The following is a 14,183-nucleotide window of genomic DNA, read 5'->3' on the forward strand; positions in this document are numbered from 1 at the left end:
ACTAGGTCAGTACAGAATCACTATAAAGTCATGGTGCCTCGGGCTATAACTTAGATCTTATCTACCACCTGCTGTGGCTAGAGATCACGGAAGTCATTTTTATGAGTGACTTTAACAATAGTGTGAAAATTACATAACTGTAGCAATGCTGTGTAAATAAATCCAGTCTACTTTGTACAGGACAGTAGGAGACTCGGTACTTTGTGTAATAAAAATAATATTAATCATTGTTATCATGAAGACAATGGCCATAATTTCCTGGTAAGAGGCTATAAGAATATTGGAGCCTGTCAGTGAAGTTTTACTATTTGTGCAATACCACAGCTGCAAAGTTACAAAAAAAACTGACTATGTTTTGTAATCTGCCCTCCGTCTGCGCCTGTAACACCGACCACAAACTGCAGACACACGTGTATAATTTTGGCACCTGTCTCTGCCATATGACTGTAAATGTGGTAACAAGAACATAACGTCTTGGATTTGGGGACCTCAGACAGTCAGTTATATATCACCTTATTTTGAAAATCCCTTGCAGGCCATAAACAATACAGATAAACTGAAGTGTCAGAATAATGGCACACTGAATAAAACAGTGCAAAGAGCAAAGCTGAAATGTAGTACCCAAGCTAGATTATTTACTGAAACCAATTCAGTAACATTAAAGTAGGTATATTTCTAATCTAAATTTTATTTTGTTTTTTTTTCTTTTCACCCTTCATTGCATCGCAATGTTAATGATCACCTAAAACCTTTTTGCAGCCACTGCCTACATGCACTGCAGCGATGGCTGCATGGTATTTCACTGGGCAGGTTTTAGATGGTAACAGCATTAGTGTTTTGCAATGGCGACTTGTGGTCTACATCTGAAGTCTGTTTGGCAGGGTGACAACTCAGGAGCACTATGGGGAGATACGAACAGAGTGCTGTCACCCAACACAAGGAAGTGCCTAAATAAGGATCTTAATGGCAGGATAATATTTAAAATGATTAAGAATGACTTTTTGCAATTAATTTAAAATGTTAAAGCCTATGTGAGATTGTAATAAATAGGTTTACATATACCTAAAATTGTCATTAATTACTATGGTTTATTGCCCTTACCTTGCTGAATGAAGCCAGCCATAGATGGATCAACTCTTGGCTGGATCAGGACAACTCGATTTCAGTACAAACAGCCTGTTGAATTTTTTCTATGCAATTACTGTTGGGGGCTATAGCAGCTAGCAGTCATCATTGTGTTCTGCTGGCAGTGAAGGTTCATCACTGGCAGAGTACAATAGCTCTGCGGGAGGCATTACCCCACCTGTGACTGGGAGAAATAAATTCTAATAATCTATGGCTTGATTTAGTCTTCTAGAAAGGTCAGGGTTAGGGTTGGGGAAGGGCGTATAAAACTGCTATATTGTCTAGGGCCTCCAAGATTCCATTTCCCCTTTTTAGCAATACTAATGTAAAACTACAACTATGTTCCATCACATCAGCTCTTCAGGTTGCAGTGCTCATGACTTTGCAGTCTACTGAGATTATTTACAACCGCGAACATGAGGAAGGGTAGGTGGCAGGGGCGGACTGACAAGTCATGGGGCCCCCGGGCAATAGGGGATCATGGGGCCCCTGTGTCCTTGCCCAAACTAAAAAAAGCCTATGAAAAAGGTACCAGGGGCATCTCATGGGGCCTTCTACTGACCCCGGGCCCTCGGCAGCGCCCGAGTTTCCAAATGGTCAGTCCGCCCCTGGTAGGTGGTGATGTTCAAAGCTGTCTTTTTTTGAAAATAAATTCATATGTATAATAAAATTTGGATCATAAATTTTGTATATGAAGAATGTCTATTTCTGAGACATATATTAGAAAGATGGAGAGCGCCGGCTTATGAAGGCCCCCGGGCAATAGGGGATCATGGGGCCCCTGTGTCCTTGCCCAAACTCAAAAAAGCCTATGAAAAAGGTACCAGGGGCATCTCATGGGGCCCCCTACTGACCCCGGGCCCTTGGCAGTGCCCGAGTTTCCAAATGGTCAGTCCGCCCCTGGTAGGTGGTGATGTTCAAAGCTGTCTTTTTTCGAAAATAAATTCATATGTACAATGAAATTTGGATCATAAATTTTGTATATGAAGAATGTCTGTTTCTGAGACTTTATATTAGAAAGATGGAGAGTGCCAGCTTATGAAGTTTGAAAGAATGGTATAAATATAATATTATATATATATATATATATATATATATATATATATATATATATATATATATATACATACCAACCTTTCTTACATTGCCTCTTGGGGTTGACTGCCTCAAGTGTTCTTTCTTTTTTTTTTTTAACACTGCTTATCATCTGCTTGTCTATCCTTCCGTGACCGGCATTACCGTTTTGTCTCATGCGTGTCATATGAACTGAATAATACTCTCTCTTTACATTTTGGACTCAGTATTAAAAACATGTTTATTTGCTGAAAAAAAAAATGACAGTGCATGCCCAGAAATGGGCCTGGGATGGTTATTAAGAGATCCTCAGCTCTGATCCCTGATCTCCATCATCCACTGCAGAGGATGGGGCTGAGCACACACAGTTAATAGGGGTATTGGAGGAGGAGAGGTTATGCCTGGATCAGACATCACGTGACTGTTAGTGTTTTGGTACCCATGCAGTCAGGATAGTTCTCCTCAGCATCAGTGAATACAAGGAATGGCAGGGGTATGGTTGTAGATGCAAGCAGCTCCCAACACATGTGTTACATTGCCTGACCAGACGCCTAGGGGGGATTAACAGGGCTGAAACTGAGCTGTCACACAAACAAGGACAGGAGGCTTGGTGTAGGGGGGATTATTTGTCAGGCGGGGGTCTGTCCTCTCTGGATAATGCATCAAAGCACCAAGCTCCGTTCTCTCAGCCTGAGCTGTCCGACACGTACCACAGATGAAATGGACGCTGCTTTGGGGGGTAACGGAACAGAAAAACCGCCCCGGCCTTGTGGGTCTAATCTGGGGTAAGATTTACTATTTTCAAGAGCCCACTCATTTTTCTTGTCCTGTGTTGTCCTATCCCTAACCCTGTAGCTGTTGATCGCATACATCTTCCCCTCTGTCACCTTCTCCATGAAGCCCATAACTCCCAGATTGTGTTAAAAAGCCTAAAGAGGTAACAATGAAGGTAAGGTATGCATGTCAAAATAACGATGATAAAACATTGCTCGTTAATGCCATGCAGATCAGGCGTAATAATGAAAAGCTTAACGGGCTCCGATTCTGCATCCTGCAGAGAAGGTGAAAATTTTTATCTCACATTATGAGCCAAATGTGACTCGCCTGGCACATTAGGCAACCGCCATCCATTATTGTTTCTTTCATGTATCCTAATCCTTGTAGTGTAAATACGATCCCTTTGAAAGGAGATGCAGAAGAGCTGTGTAAACAACGACAGCCATAAGACTGGTTTCACGCAGGCGGAAGCAGGCAGTGAAATGTGTAACCGAGCTGGGAAGAGCTTGTTCTCAAACAATGCTTCTATCAAAGGATGCTCTGCAACATTCCCTCCTTGACTCATGACAATATCATAGACTGTGTTGTTTAATTTGGCCTGGAACAAAAAGTAAAACTGAAATATATGTAGTCATTTGTGTCGGTGGAAGGGATAATAGACGGAATTTCATTTGAGAAATCCCGATCTTTGATCCAGACTTGGAAATTGAGAAGACATTGATTAGGCACAGGAGACAATAGTGGTCTCTTGTGAATGCCGGAGAGGCACTTGCTGCAGCACCAGCAAACTGAAAGCAATTGATTAAAAGCTTTGTTAGTCTTGAACAATATAAATACTTTACACGTCTCCCATAAGGTTTGTGCTGATGTTGATGTATCGAAGGGTTGACAGATGAATGCATTTTTTTTTTTTAATTTTCCGGTGTACTGCAGTCATGTTTATATTCATCACCAACCCCCTTAATGTGCCGCAGTTTTGATTTTATCTTTGAACACCCATTGAAAGCATGATGAAAAACAAAACATAGCCAGCTTGTGGTAAACGTAGCTCTGAACTTGGTGACTTGCATACTACCAAAAATGTAAATTGCAGTTAACAAATGTGATCTTTTACAGGCTGTAAATTGGTATTTTACATGTCGATTCCAGTGTAGGAATGAGAGTGCTTGGTTCAGAATCATGTGATGAAGAAAGTTCGAGAATATAAATGGAAAAGTACTGTTGTTCTGTAATCATGTCATAAGATAGCTATAGGCGATAGGTAGTGGTCTTATGATGAGGATGATGAACAAGGTTTTGACAGATTGATCCATAGATATGTATAGTTGTACTGCACAAACATTCAGTGGATGCATATCTCGGTAGCTATCCTTATTTTGCAGGGACAACAGCCTACTGGATGATAAATTCAAATAAACAGGTAGACATTGCTCTGGAGATCAAATTGGCCAGCAGAGGTCTGAAGCTGACCACAAGCATGCCAAATATTGTCTGATATTAGTTTGTGACCAAGTGTGAGCAATGATCATCTAAGACTATGAAGCTATGTCCACCAAGTTATTGTCCAACCATTACTATGTGAAACACTGCCAAACTGTTTGAACAAGAAATAAATCAGCTGTCTGAGCAAGGCAAAAGGTTTTGTTTCATGTAATTTAATGAATTATAGGCCTATAATAATGATATGACCTGTGTGCTACCATTGTGAAAGTCAGTACTATATTAGTGACCAACCTAATGGACTATGCTACCAATACTATATGTATCCTTTGTTTTGTTTTGTTTTTTTATAACAAGTATGTCTATACTTACCTGCTCTGTGCCGTGATTTTGCACAGAGCAGCCCCGATCCTCTTTTTTTCAGGTCCCTGGCGAAGCTCCTGACTCCTCCCCCTCAAGCAGTGCCCCCAGAGAAAGCCACTCGCCCTGGAGGCACCACTGCATGCTCATCCCCGAGTCGCTGCTCTATGCGTCCATAAAACACATAGTGCTGTGGCTTGGCTCTGTCCCCTGCTCTCTTGTCATTAGCTCACTACTGCTGTCTCAGCCACTGAGGAGAAAAATTCCCAAGACAGCAGAGGCTGTTGAGAATGTTGCTGGATCAGAGGGGGCTCAGGTAGAGACGGGCGGGGGACAGGTGCTGGGGAGGCTGAACACAGAAGATTTTTTACCTTCATGCATAAAATACAAAATACAAAATTCTTCAGCCTTTAGAACCACTTTCAACATATAATCTGTGATTTTACTGGTGTCTGTGTGACGTTTAGTTCTCCGCATGTGCAATAAACTGAAAAAAAAAGTATAACCAAAATGGTTTGTGTGTTGTGAGGGATATTCAAAATTCTAATAACTCTCTTGAACAAAAAAATCATATAACACAATAGATACAATTAGTAAGGGAGTTTTGATGAACAAATATAAAACTAATGATTATAAACGACTCGTAAACATAAATCCCAATAAATGTGAACCCGTGTTCCCAGTGCTACAACATAAACATGAAATTAAGTTTTTTTTATATTAGGGGGTTGTGACCACCCTCTCAGTGCTATGTAAATCACAAAACACAAATAAATGTGAATAATTCAACAATCTACAGTATGTCACAATGCATGTAACTCCATAATCCCAGTGCTGCAACATAGACACACACCAAAATATATGTTGAGGTGTTGTCACCAACTTTCCAGTCCTGTGCAGGACAACTTACAACTAATCAATCTATCAATACACTACTAGTAAATCATTTGCATCCACATGGTAAACAATGGGAATTACAACCGCATTCCCAGTGCTGCAAAACAAACATATAGTGCAAAGATAGTCCAATAACAGTAATAAAGAAATGTGTAGTGAGCGCTCTTAGATATATATAGCAGCTGGAACACTTCAGACAACCACAGTACCTTTAGAATATAAGTATATCAATGTAACAAGAAACAGTGCACGCTCAAGAATTAATAAATAAATTAATGAAAACCAACTATATATATATATATATATATATATATATATATATATATATATAAAAGTCTGTGCAATATCCGTGGTATTGTCTGGTAAGGTGAATACACATCCGGAGTATATACTGCCTCGAAATAATAGCAATGCGCACTCACCAGAAACGCATGGATTATGCGCATGTAGGGTAAATCATCCCAGATATCAGATCCAACGAAGACCGAGTGGTGGGCGTCCTACTCACGGTGGGTCATCAGATACACCAAGACTGATCCAGAGGTCCCCTTAAGGTTACTCAGATAATCCACACTGATGGTGTTGATCCCTCTTCTGGCTGGTAAAGGCACCCTTTCTGTGGGAGTAACAGCTCCACAAAGGAGCCCCAAAAACAGGTGCCAGAGATAGTGTAGTATGCTCTTAAATGATTTTATTGGTCAAACATCGCAATAGGGCAGTATGCATATCATAACATGAGTGTAGAGGTGAAAGACAGCATTTACTGACCCCAATAAAGATGGCCGCCGGGCCTCCTTGTGGCTCCGGCGGTAGGAAGTGATGTCACGCTCTGCACAGCTCCTCCTTAGGCCTTTCGTGCTACAGGCACATCATCAGAGGGGAGGCGTTTCTGGTGAGTGCGCATTGCTATTATTTCGAGGCAGTATATACTCCGGATGTGTATTCACCTTACCAGACGATACCACGGATATTGCACAGACTTTTCTATATATATATATATATATATATATATATATATAGTTGGTTTTCATTCATTTATTTATTAATTCTTGAGCGCTGCACTGTTTCTTGTTACATTGATAGTCCAATAACAGTTCGCAGACACTCTTCTATGTTGTAATCACTACTGATCTATGTACCCCAGCACAATGCTTGATCTTTCAGTGCACATTAAATAGTTCTCCGCCAACAGCATGCAGTGATGTGCTCCACCAAAGTTCAAATTTGCTGCTCACCCAGTTCTTAGTCCTTTATTTACATACAGGTCTAACAACGCTTTATGTAGTATGAGCAAGTCACAACACCAGGTATCAGCGTCCTCAACTGACTTTCCTCAGCATCCACCAATTAACAGTTATATACAAAAAAGACAATCCTCGCAATCGGAAGCCAGTGGAGGGATTGGCAGAGGGGGGGTGGCGGAGATGGTGCGGTTGGAAAGGTGAATGAGTCTAGCTGCAGTATTTAGGATTGACTGAAGCGGGGATACCCAGCAGCGAGGCAGGCCAGTAAGGAGGGAGTTGCAGTAATCGAGTCGTGATATGATGAGGGAGTGGATGAGCTGTTTAGTGGATTCTGGGGTTAGGAACGTGCAGATTTTGGCGATGTTGCGGAGGTGGAGTCTGCACAAGCTTGTTAAAGATTGGACTTGGGGCTGGAAGGATAAGTTGGAGTCCAGAATGACACCAGGTACTCTGGCCTGCGGGGCGGGTTTGATGGTGGCGTTGTTGGACATGATGGAAAAGTCAATGGGGAGCGACATCCAGTCAGATATGTTGCTCAGTAGGTGTGTGATTCGGGCAGAGACTGAGGGGGTGAGGTGGGGGGTTGAGAGATAGATTTGTGTCATATAGGTGGTAGTTGAAGCCGTGAGAGTGTATGAGTTGGCCAAGGGAGGAGGTGTAGATGGAGAAGAGAAGGGGCCCGAGGACGGAGCCTTGAGGGACCCCAACAGAGAGGGGGAGTGAGGGGGAGGTGGTAGCATTATAGGTAACGCTGAAAGAGCGTTGTGACAGGTAGGATGAGAGCCAGGAGAGAGCAGTGTAGGGGACGGAAGCCGGACTGTAGGGGGTCGAGGAGGTTGTTGTCATTGAGGTGAGAGCATAGGCGGGTGTAGACTAGGCGCTCGAGGAGTTTGGATGTAAATGGGAGCAGGGAGATGGGTCTGAGGTTGTTTGGGTCATTGGGGTCCAGGGAGGGCTTTTTAAGTATGGGGGTGATGTGTGCATGTTTCAGAGGGGAGGGGAAACTGCCGGAGGAGAGGGAGAGATTAAAGATGTGGGTGAGGGAGCGTAGGATGGAGGGGGAGGGAGGTCGTAGGAGTTGTGAGGGGATAGGGTTGAGGGGGCAGGTGGTGAGGTGGGCATCAGAGAGGATCTTGGAGACTTCCTCGATGGTAGTAAGGTCAAAGGTGTGAAGTGTTGGGGGGGGCTTCAGTATGAGGAATGAAGGGTGGGGTGGAAGTGGAGGTCAGAGCAGTGGTGGGGCCATGGGAGAGGGGTGATGAGGGGGTAGCTGAGTGAGGGGGAATGGGGTTAGAGGGAGTTTGAGCAGTGACGAAGTCCCTGCGGGTTATGTCGAGGGAGAGGGGGGATGAGGGGGTAGCTGTGTGAGAGGGGACAGGTTGAGAGGGCATGTGAGTTGCGGCGATGTCCTTGCGAATTGTGTCAATCTTGTTTTTGAAGTGATTGGCAATCTCAAGGGCAGTGAGTGAGGTGCTTGGTGGAGGTGGGGGTGGCGAGAGTAGAGAGTTGAAGGTGGAGAAGAGTCGGCGAGGATTGGAGGAGAGGGCCTTGATGAGGGTCAGGAAGTAGGCTTGTTTGGCTGCGTGGAGGGAGGAGGTGTAGGTGTGGAAGGCAGATTTGTAGCGGGTGAAGGCTTGTTGGGATTAGGTTTTGCGCCATAGTCGCTCCAGGGCACGATACCCTGCATTGATACCCTGAATTGCTTCTAAGTGAACTTTTTTTGTCCAATGATCTGTCTTTCTTGGATATTTTCTTGGAGATTTCAGGAGACTTTAATCTGACCATCTCAGTCTTGATTTACGGGAAAAAAAAGGTGGCATTCTGTTCAGTACTACTTCCCCATTCTTTCCATACAGTTTGGGGTTCATCAGACCTAACTATCATTACACCAGCTCATGTTGGTGTAACTTTTTTAAGTTACCCCATTAGAGAGATTTCCCTTCATTTCCTACCAGGACAGGAGGTGATGGCATTTTTCTCCAGACCAAATAGAGATGCTATAAGACACGTATTTTTCATTAACATGAGAATGATTAGAACCTCTGTCAGATAATTATACATTTCTATCTTGAGGTCCTTGTGACAACTGCTTCACTTTATTTCTTGGATGCTGTTTCAGGAACAGGAAATAAGGTGAAATATCTGTAATAAGGTCAAGGACAGCTTTAAAGCCCAACTCCAGGCCCAACTCCAACTCCTACCCACCCCACACTGCAAGGTTTAAATTCTTGTTATGTCTAAAGGAGAGATGAGCATGTTCTATCATTTAACTTACACACCACCCCAGCCATCGCAAGCGCTGTCATTCTCCCCCAGAAGCTTAAGTTCATGGGCAGAGCCTTGGCATTATCACATACTGTACAATGCAGGGTCAATGATCCCGTATGGTACTCCGAGGAGCCTGGAGTGTGACTAGAGCTGGTTGCAGCTTACAGAGCAGCTGCAGGGGACCAGTCGCAGTGCTGGAGAGATACTGTTGGAGCAAGGAGTAAGGTAAGTATTTACTCCTAAATCCTCTGTTCCTAGGTAAACTAGCATTAACCCCTTCCTGCCACCACCTCCCTGCTCTTTAAGAGGTTCTAAATGGTCATGAGTTGGCAAACTCCCGATCAAGTATGATCCCAATTATGCATCGGGAGATTGTTGGTATCCCTCTGGTTACTGTGCTGGGAGCACGCAGGGAATGCGCTCTCAGCACAGAAATGTGTTTACTTAGGGACACATATAAGTGGCTACTGGGCGTTAAAACCCATCCTCCCATGGGCCCTGTACACTCACCGGCCACTTTATTAGGTACACCCTGCTAGTGCCAAGAAAATATTACCCACACCATTACACCACCAGCAGCAGCCTGAACTGTTGATAAAAGGCAGGATGGCTCCATGCTTTTATGTTGTTTACGCTAAATTCTGACCCTACCAATTGAATGTCGCAGCTGAAATGGAGACTCATCAGACCAGGCAACATTTTTCTAATCTTCTATTGTCCAATATTGGTAAGCCTGTGCAAATTGTAGCCTCTGTTTCTTGTTTTTAGCTGAAAGGAGTGACACTCGGTGTGGTCTTCTGCTGCTGTAGCCCATCTGCTTCAAGGTTTGACGTGTTGTGCATTCAGAGATGGTATTCTGCATACCTTGGTTGTAACATGTGGTTATTTAAGTTACTGTTGCCTTTCTATCATCTCGAACCAGTCTACCCATTCTCCTCTGACCTCTGCAACAAGAAGGCATTTTCGTGCACACAACTGCCTCTCAATTAATATTTTCTCTATTTTGGACCATTCTCTGTAAACCCTAGAGATGGTTGTGCATGAAAACCCCAGTAGATCAGCATTTTTTAAAATACGCAGACATCGTCTGGTACAACTATGCCACGTTCAAAGTCACTTAAGTCCCCTTTCTTCCCCATTCTGATGCTCGGTTTGAACTTCAACAAGTTGTCTTCACCACGTCTAGATGCCTAAATGCATTGAGTTGCTGTCATGTGATTGGCTTATTAGCAATTTGTGTTACCAAGCAATTGAACAGGTGTACCTAATAAAGTGGCCAAGGAGTGTATATTCATAACTTCATCGGGAAATGGTTAATCCCTTGTACCAGTGGGGGGGGGGGGGGTCACTACATGGGTGAATAAAACATTTAAAAGTTCTGTATAAGAGCAAGCACCATCCCTGTGCCCAATGAGAGTGCCTATATTGACCACTGAGACAATCTCACTAGGCAAGGGATTGAGAGATGGGCAGGGCTTATTCCTAAAGTCAGGGAAGTCACAACTGTAGTAACAAGGTGCATCATAGGGGCCCACGGAGGAAAGTTTCCTGGCTAACAATAATGGCAGGTACTTTTGATTTCTGTGTTATGTAAATATATTGGATTTACTTATATCTCACATGCTTACTAGTTAACTTCAGCATTTAATTATGGCTTTTAGAACTGATACTGACTGCAGATCATCACCAACAAACCAATGTATTTTTATATGAGTTTTTAGTATTGTATACTACTTCTGCCATGACGATGTCCCACATGACATTTGACGCAGAGGGTGCATCAAAAATCTCGATCGCTCTAGTTAATGGAAAGAGATTATTAGATTTGAGGGGCGAAGCTGTGAAATCACAAATCTCCTTCTGCCATCAAGACCCTTATCTGTGGCCATCTGTGTATAGAGCAGGCCAGGACAGAGCAAGATAGCAGGGTTACCAGAGATATTTAGCTTATTGAAAGCCCAATATAGTCTACGCTTTCCACTTAACATCATTCCCACATTTCATGGTATAAAAAGCTTCTCAACAATCTCTTTATATAGCTTTTCTGTCATATTATAAAAATAGATAATCCAGCTTTACCTAAATTCTTTCAAATTCTTTCTTTACAACCATCATTCTCATCTACAGATATCAGCCAGCTGGAGGACAAGGTCAGGTGCTGAAACCTCCATGCAGTCATTCTGCTCTACATTTTTTTTTTTATACAATCTCATCCAATCTACTTTTATCCTTTTATTTTAATAATGTATTGATTAAAGTCTTTAGTATGTGCAGAGGCTGCTACAAAGGTAGTTCTATACAACAGTCATATGTAACTGAATCATTCAAAAGCGTTGCAAATGCTTTTGATCAGGTCATAAAAGGGTTACCTGTGCCCAGGCTCAATTCACTGAGGAGTTCAGTAAATCTTGTTTGAAATTTGGCAGATTCTTACTTAGAGGTGAATTTCATTGAAGTCTATAGGGGGTGGATCTTGTTACTGAATTCTGTCCATTTTTAATGGGAAAACCACTGCACAGAAAAAAAACCAGGGAAGCTGAGCACATGTACCAATATATATTTTAAAAAATGCAGCTGGAGAGACTTTTCGTGTTGCTTCAACTTCTACACTGAAAATACTCAAATCCTTTAAATAGCATGCTTCAGGGATGCCCTAAAGTGATTGTAGGATTAAGGTATAAAACCTTCTGTGTGCAGTCTCTCCCCATCCTTACCTGAGCCCAATCTCGATCTAGCTCTGCTCCCAAGATGAGATCAGTGTCTCTCTCCCCCCCCCCCCTTTCTTTTTCCTCACTGGACATGAAGGCAGCTGTAGGAGCCATTGACTCCTGCTGCTGTCAATCAGAGCCAGTGAGCAGAGATGGGGGGGTGAGACTAATTAATGCTGTGTGTTTCAATGAACACACACATCCAGTGGTGTATTAAAGTTTTGTGCTACCCAAGGCAAAAATTGTCTGCCCCCATGGACATGAACCAACACTCCCCCCCCCTCCTTCCCCCTCCCACGGAGAGAGCCTGACACTGACCAACAACACCCTTGCCCCCCACCTGGGAGAGCCGAGCCTTCTGCTAAACACCCCCCCCCCCCGGCGATAGAGAGAAAAACACCCATCTTCACAGCTCCGGACATCCCCGGGAATAAGAGTCAGGCTCTACATACACGCAGCCTCTCTCTGATCCCACCTGGTTCCCATGGCGTGCATGTCCCTTTTTCCATACCTTCTTCTGAGGGGGAGGTGCTCCCCCCCTAAAAAATGCCGCCCTAGGTAAGTGCCTTGTTTGCCTTATGGTAAATGCGCCCCTGCACACAGCACGTCTCTGGATTGCACCCACCCAGGAGCCCCCATAGCAAGCAACTTGTTATAGGGGCACTCAGCAAGAGGGAGAAGCAAGAAGCACCATGGGGGACCCAAGAAGAGGATCAGAGCTGCTCTGTGCAAAACCAATGCACAGAGCAGGTAAGTACAACATGTTTGTTATTTTAAAGAAATACATATATAATCACTTTAAAGCTATATTTTTTTACTGGAATGGTACAATTTTCAAGACAAGTCTCTGCAAAAATGTACACTAGAAGGGCATATGAGGGTGTGAAATTATTTTTCTTCTTATGCAATTAGCTTGGCTAACATACTGCAGCAGCTCCCCAATCTAATTATATTCTATAAGTGTGCATACGGGGTGTGCTGGATGTGCCTGGGCACACCCTAATCACCCCACGTGCACAGGGCTCTTTCTCAGCCAGATTGTGCCAGAACGGAGTTCTGTCACCTTTGGCGTTAGCTCCTTTCCTGCTGCGGTTTTTTGCACACACAGACGCTGGGCTTCTGTGTGTACTGGTGATAGGCTCCATGAACAGAGCTTGGGGGTTGTAGGGGTCGCATTGTTGACCTCACCCATGATTCGCTGTCAAATGCCTGGGCAGACAAGCCTGAGCAATTGAGCCCAGAGGAACTGCAGACATGATGAAGTGGTAAGAGATGACTGATGGTCCTGACTACTGCCTCATCCACACTGACTGCCTGACACTGTCTACCCCTGTGGTAATCATAGGAGTATCAGGCCAGGATGCAAAAATAAAATAGGATAATGTATCCCTGGGGTCATAGGGGTGTCAAGGGTACAGACATCATAGGCAGAGCTTGAGGAATTCCCCCATGCTCCAGGGGGCCCGTCCTGACCCATGTCCAGAACCACCTAATTAAGGGCACAGAGACTACTGAAGCAAGTATGTGCTGAACGCATTCACCCAGTGAGCAGCCGCTGTCTGTGAGGGGGGAAGGACTCAGGAGTAATGTGAGGCACATGGCTCTCTCCCACCTGTATGGAGGAGGGTTGTATGCAGTGTGCAACCTTCTCATATCACAGTTCTGTGGGTTGCATGGCACTCTCCACCTGTACTGTGGATGGAATGTTCCAACATTAGATGTACACCTCTCTCTACTGGGTTCTGACCTTTATATGGCAGTTCCCACTGGTATGTCCTATCGAGGCATGTGTGGCGATATACAAGGACATGAGCAGAGCTTCAGGGTCACAGGGGTCGCAATGACGAGCAGCCTCCCTGTCACATTCAGTTATTTTTGTATATTTATAAAATGCAATGCAATATGCTGCACACAGCTATGTTCTATTCAGTTTGAAAAAAGGGCCTTTTCAGGCTATTTTAGTAGCAAACACATGCTTCTTCATCAAGCAGTAATTAGCAAACACAAGCTTTTTCATCAAGCAGTAATAGGCCTGCTTTGTCTGGCAGAAAGAGTTGGTCAGTATTTCACTGAGGCTGTCCCCTTTCTTGCTGATTCTAAATTGTCCTGCGTCTGTCCAGTTTGTAATAAACTTCCATTTGGAATTAAAGGACTACAGATGATTCAGTTGTGTAAAACTGGCCTAATATCCCTAATTAAAACTGGTGAGCTGCAGGACATTTTTTAACCCTAGGTTCACATCTGAGCGGGTGGTGCTGCTGCGGACCCGCACAAAAATTTGTGCAGCCGC

The 14,183-nt window shown here is 43.8% G+C and overlaps 1 protein-coding gene across 2 annotated transcripts in view; it reads left to right on the top strand.

The window, feature by feature from the left end:
- The first annotated feature begins 2,624 nt into the window (after positions 1–2,624).
- The window catches only part of RGS8 (regulator of G protein signaling 8), an 81,127-nt gene continuing 69,568 nt past the window's right edge, over positions 2,625–14,183 (top strand). The window contains exon 1 of one of the 2 annotated variants that reach the window (XM_089683992.1): positions 2,625–2,984. In XM_089683992.1, the coding sequence (XP_089540118.1) occupies positions 2,857–2,984 (128 nt within the window). In that variant the 5' untranslated portion in view covers positions 2,625–2,856. The remainder of the gene's footprint in view (positions 2,985–14,183) is intronic. The other variant, XM_089683993.1, reaches the window with a different exon arrangement.

Source organism: Staurois parvus, unplaced genomic scaffold, assembly GCF_062004578.1.
Source record: "Staurois parvus isolate SC_StPar_1 unplaced genomic scaffold, SC_StPar_1.0 ptg000332l, whole genome shotgun sequence".
In the NCBI taxonomy this organism is placed as follows: domain Eukaryota; kingdom Metazoa; phylum Chordata; class Amphibia; order Anura; family Ranidae; genus Staurois; species Staurois parvus.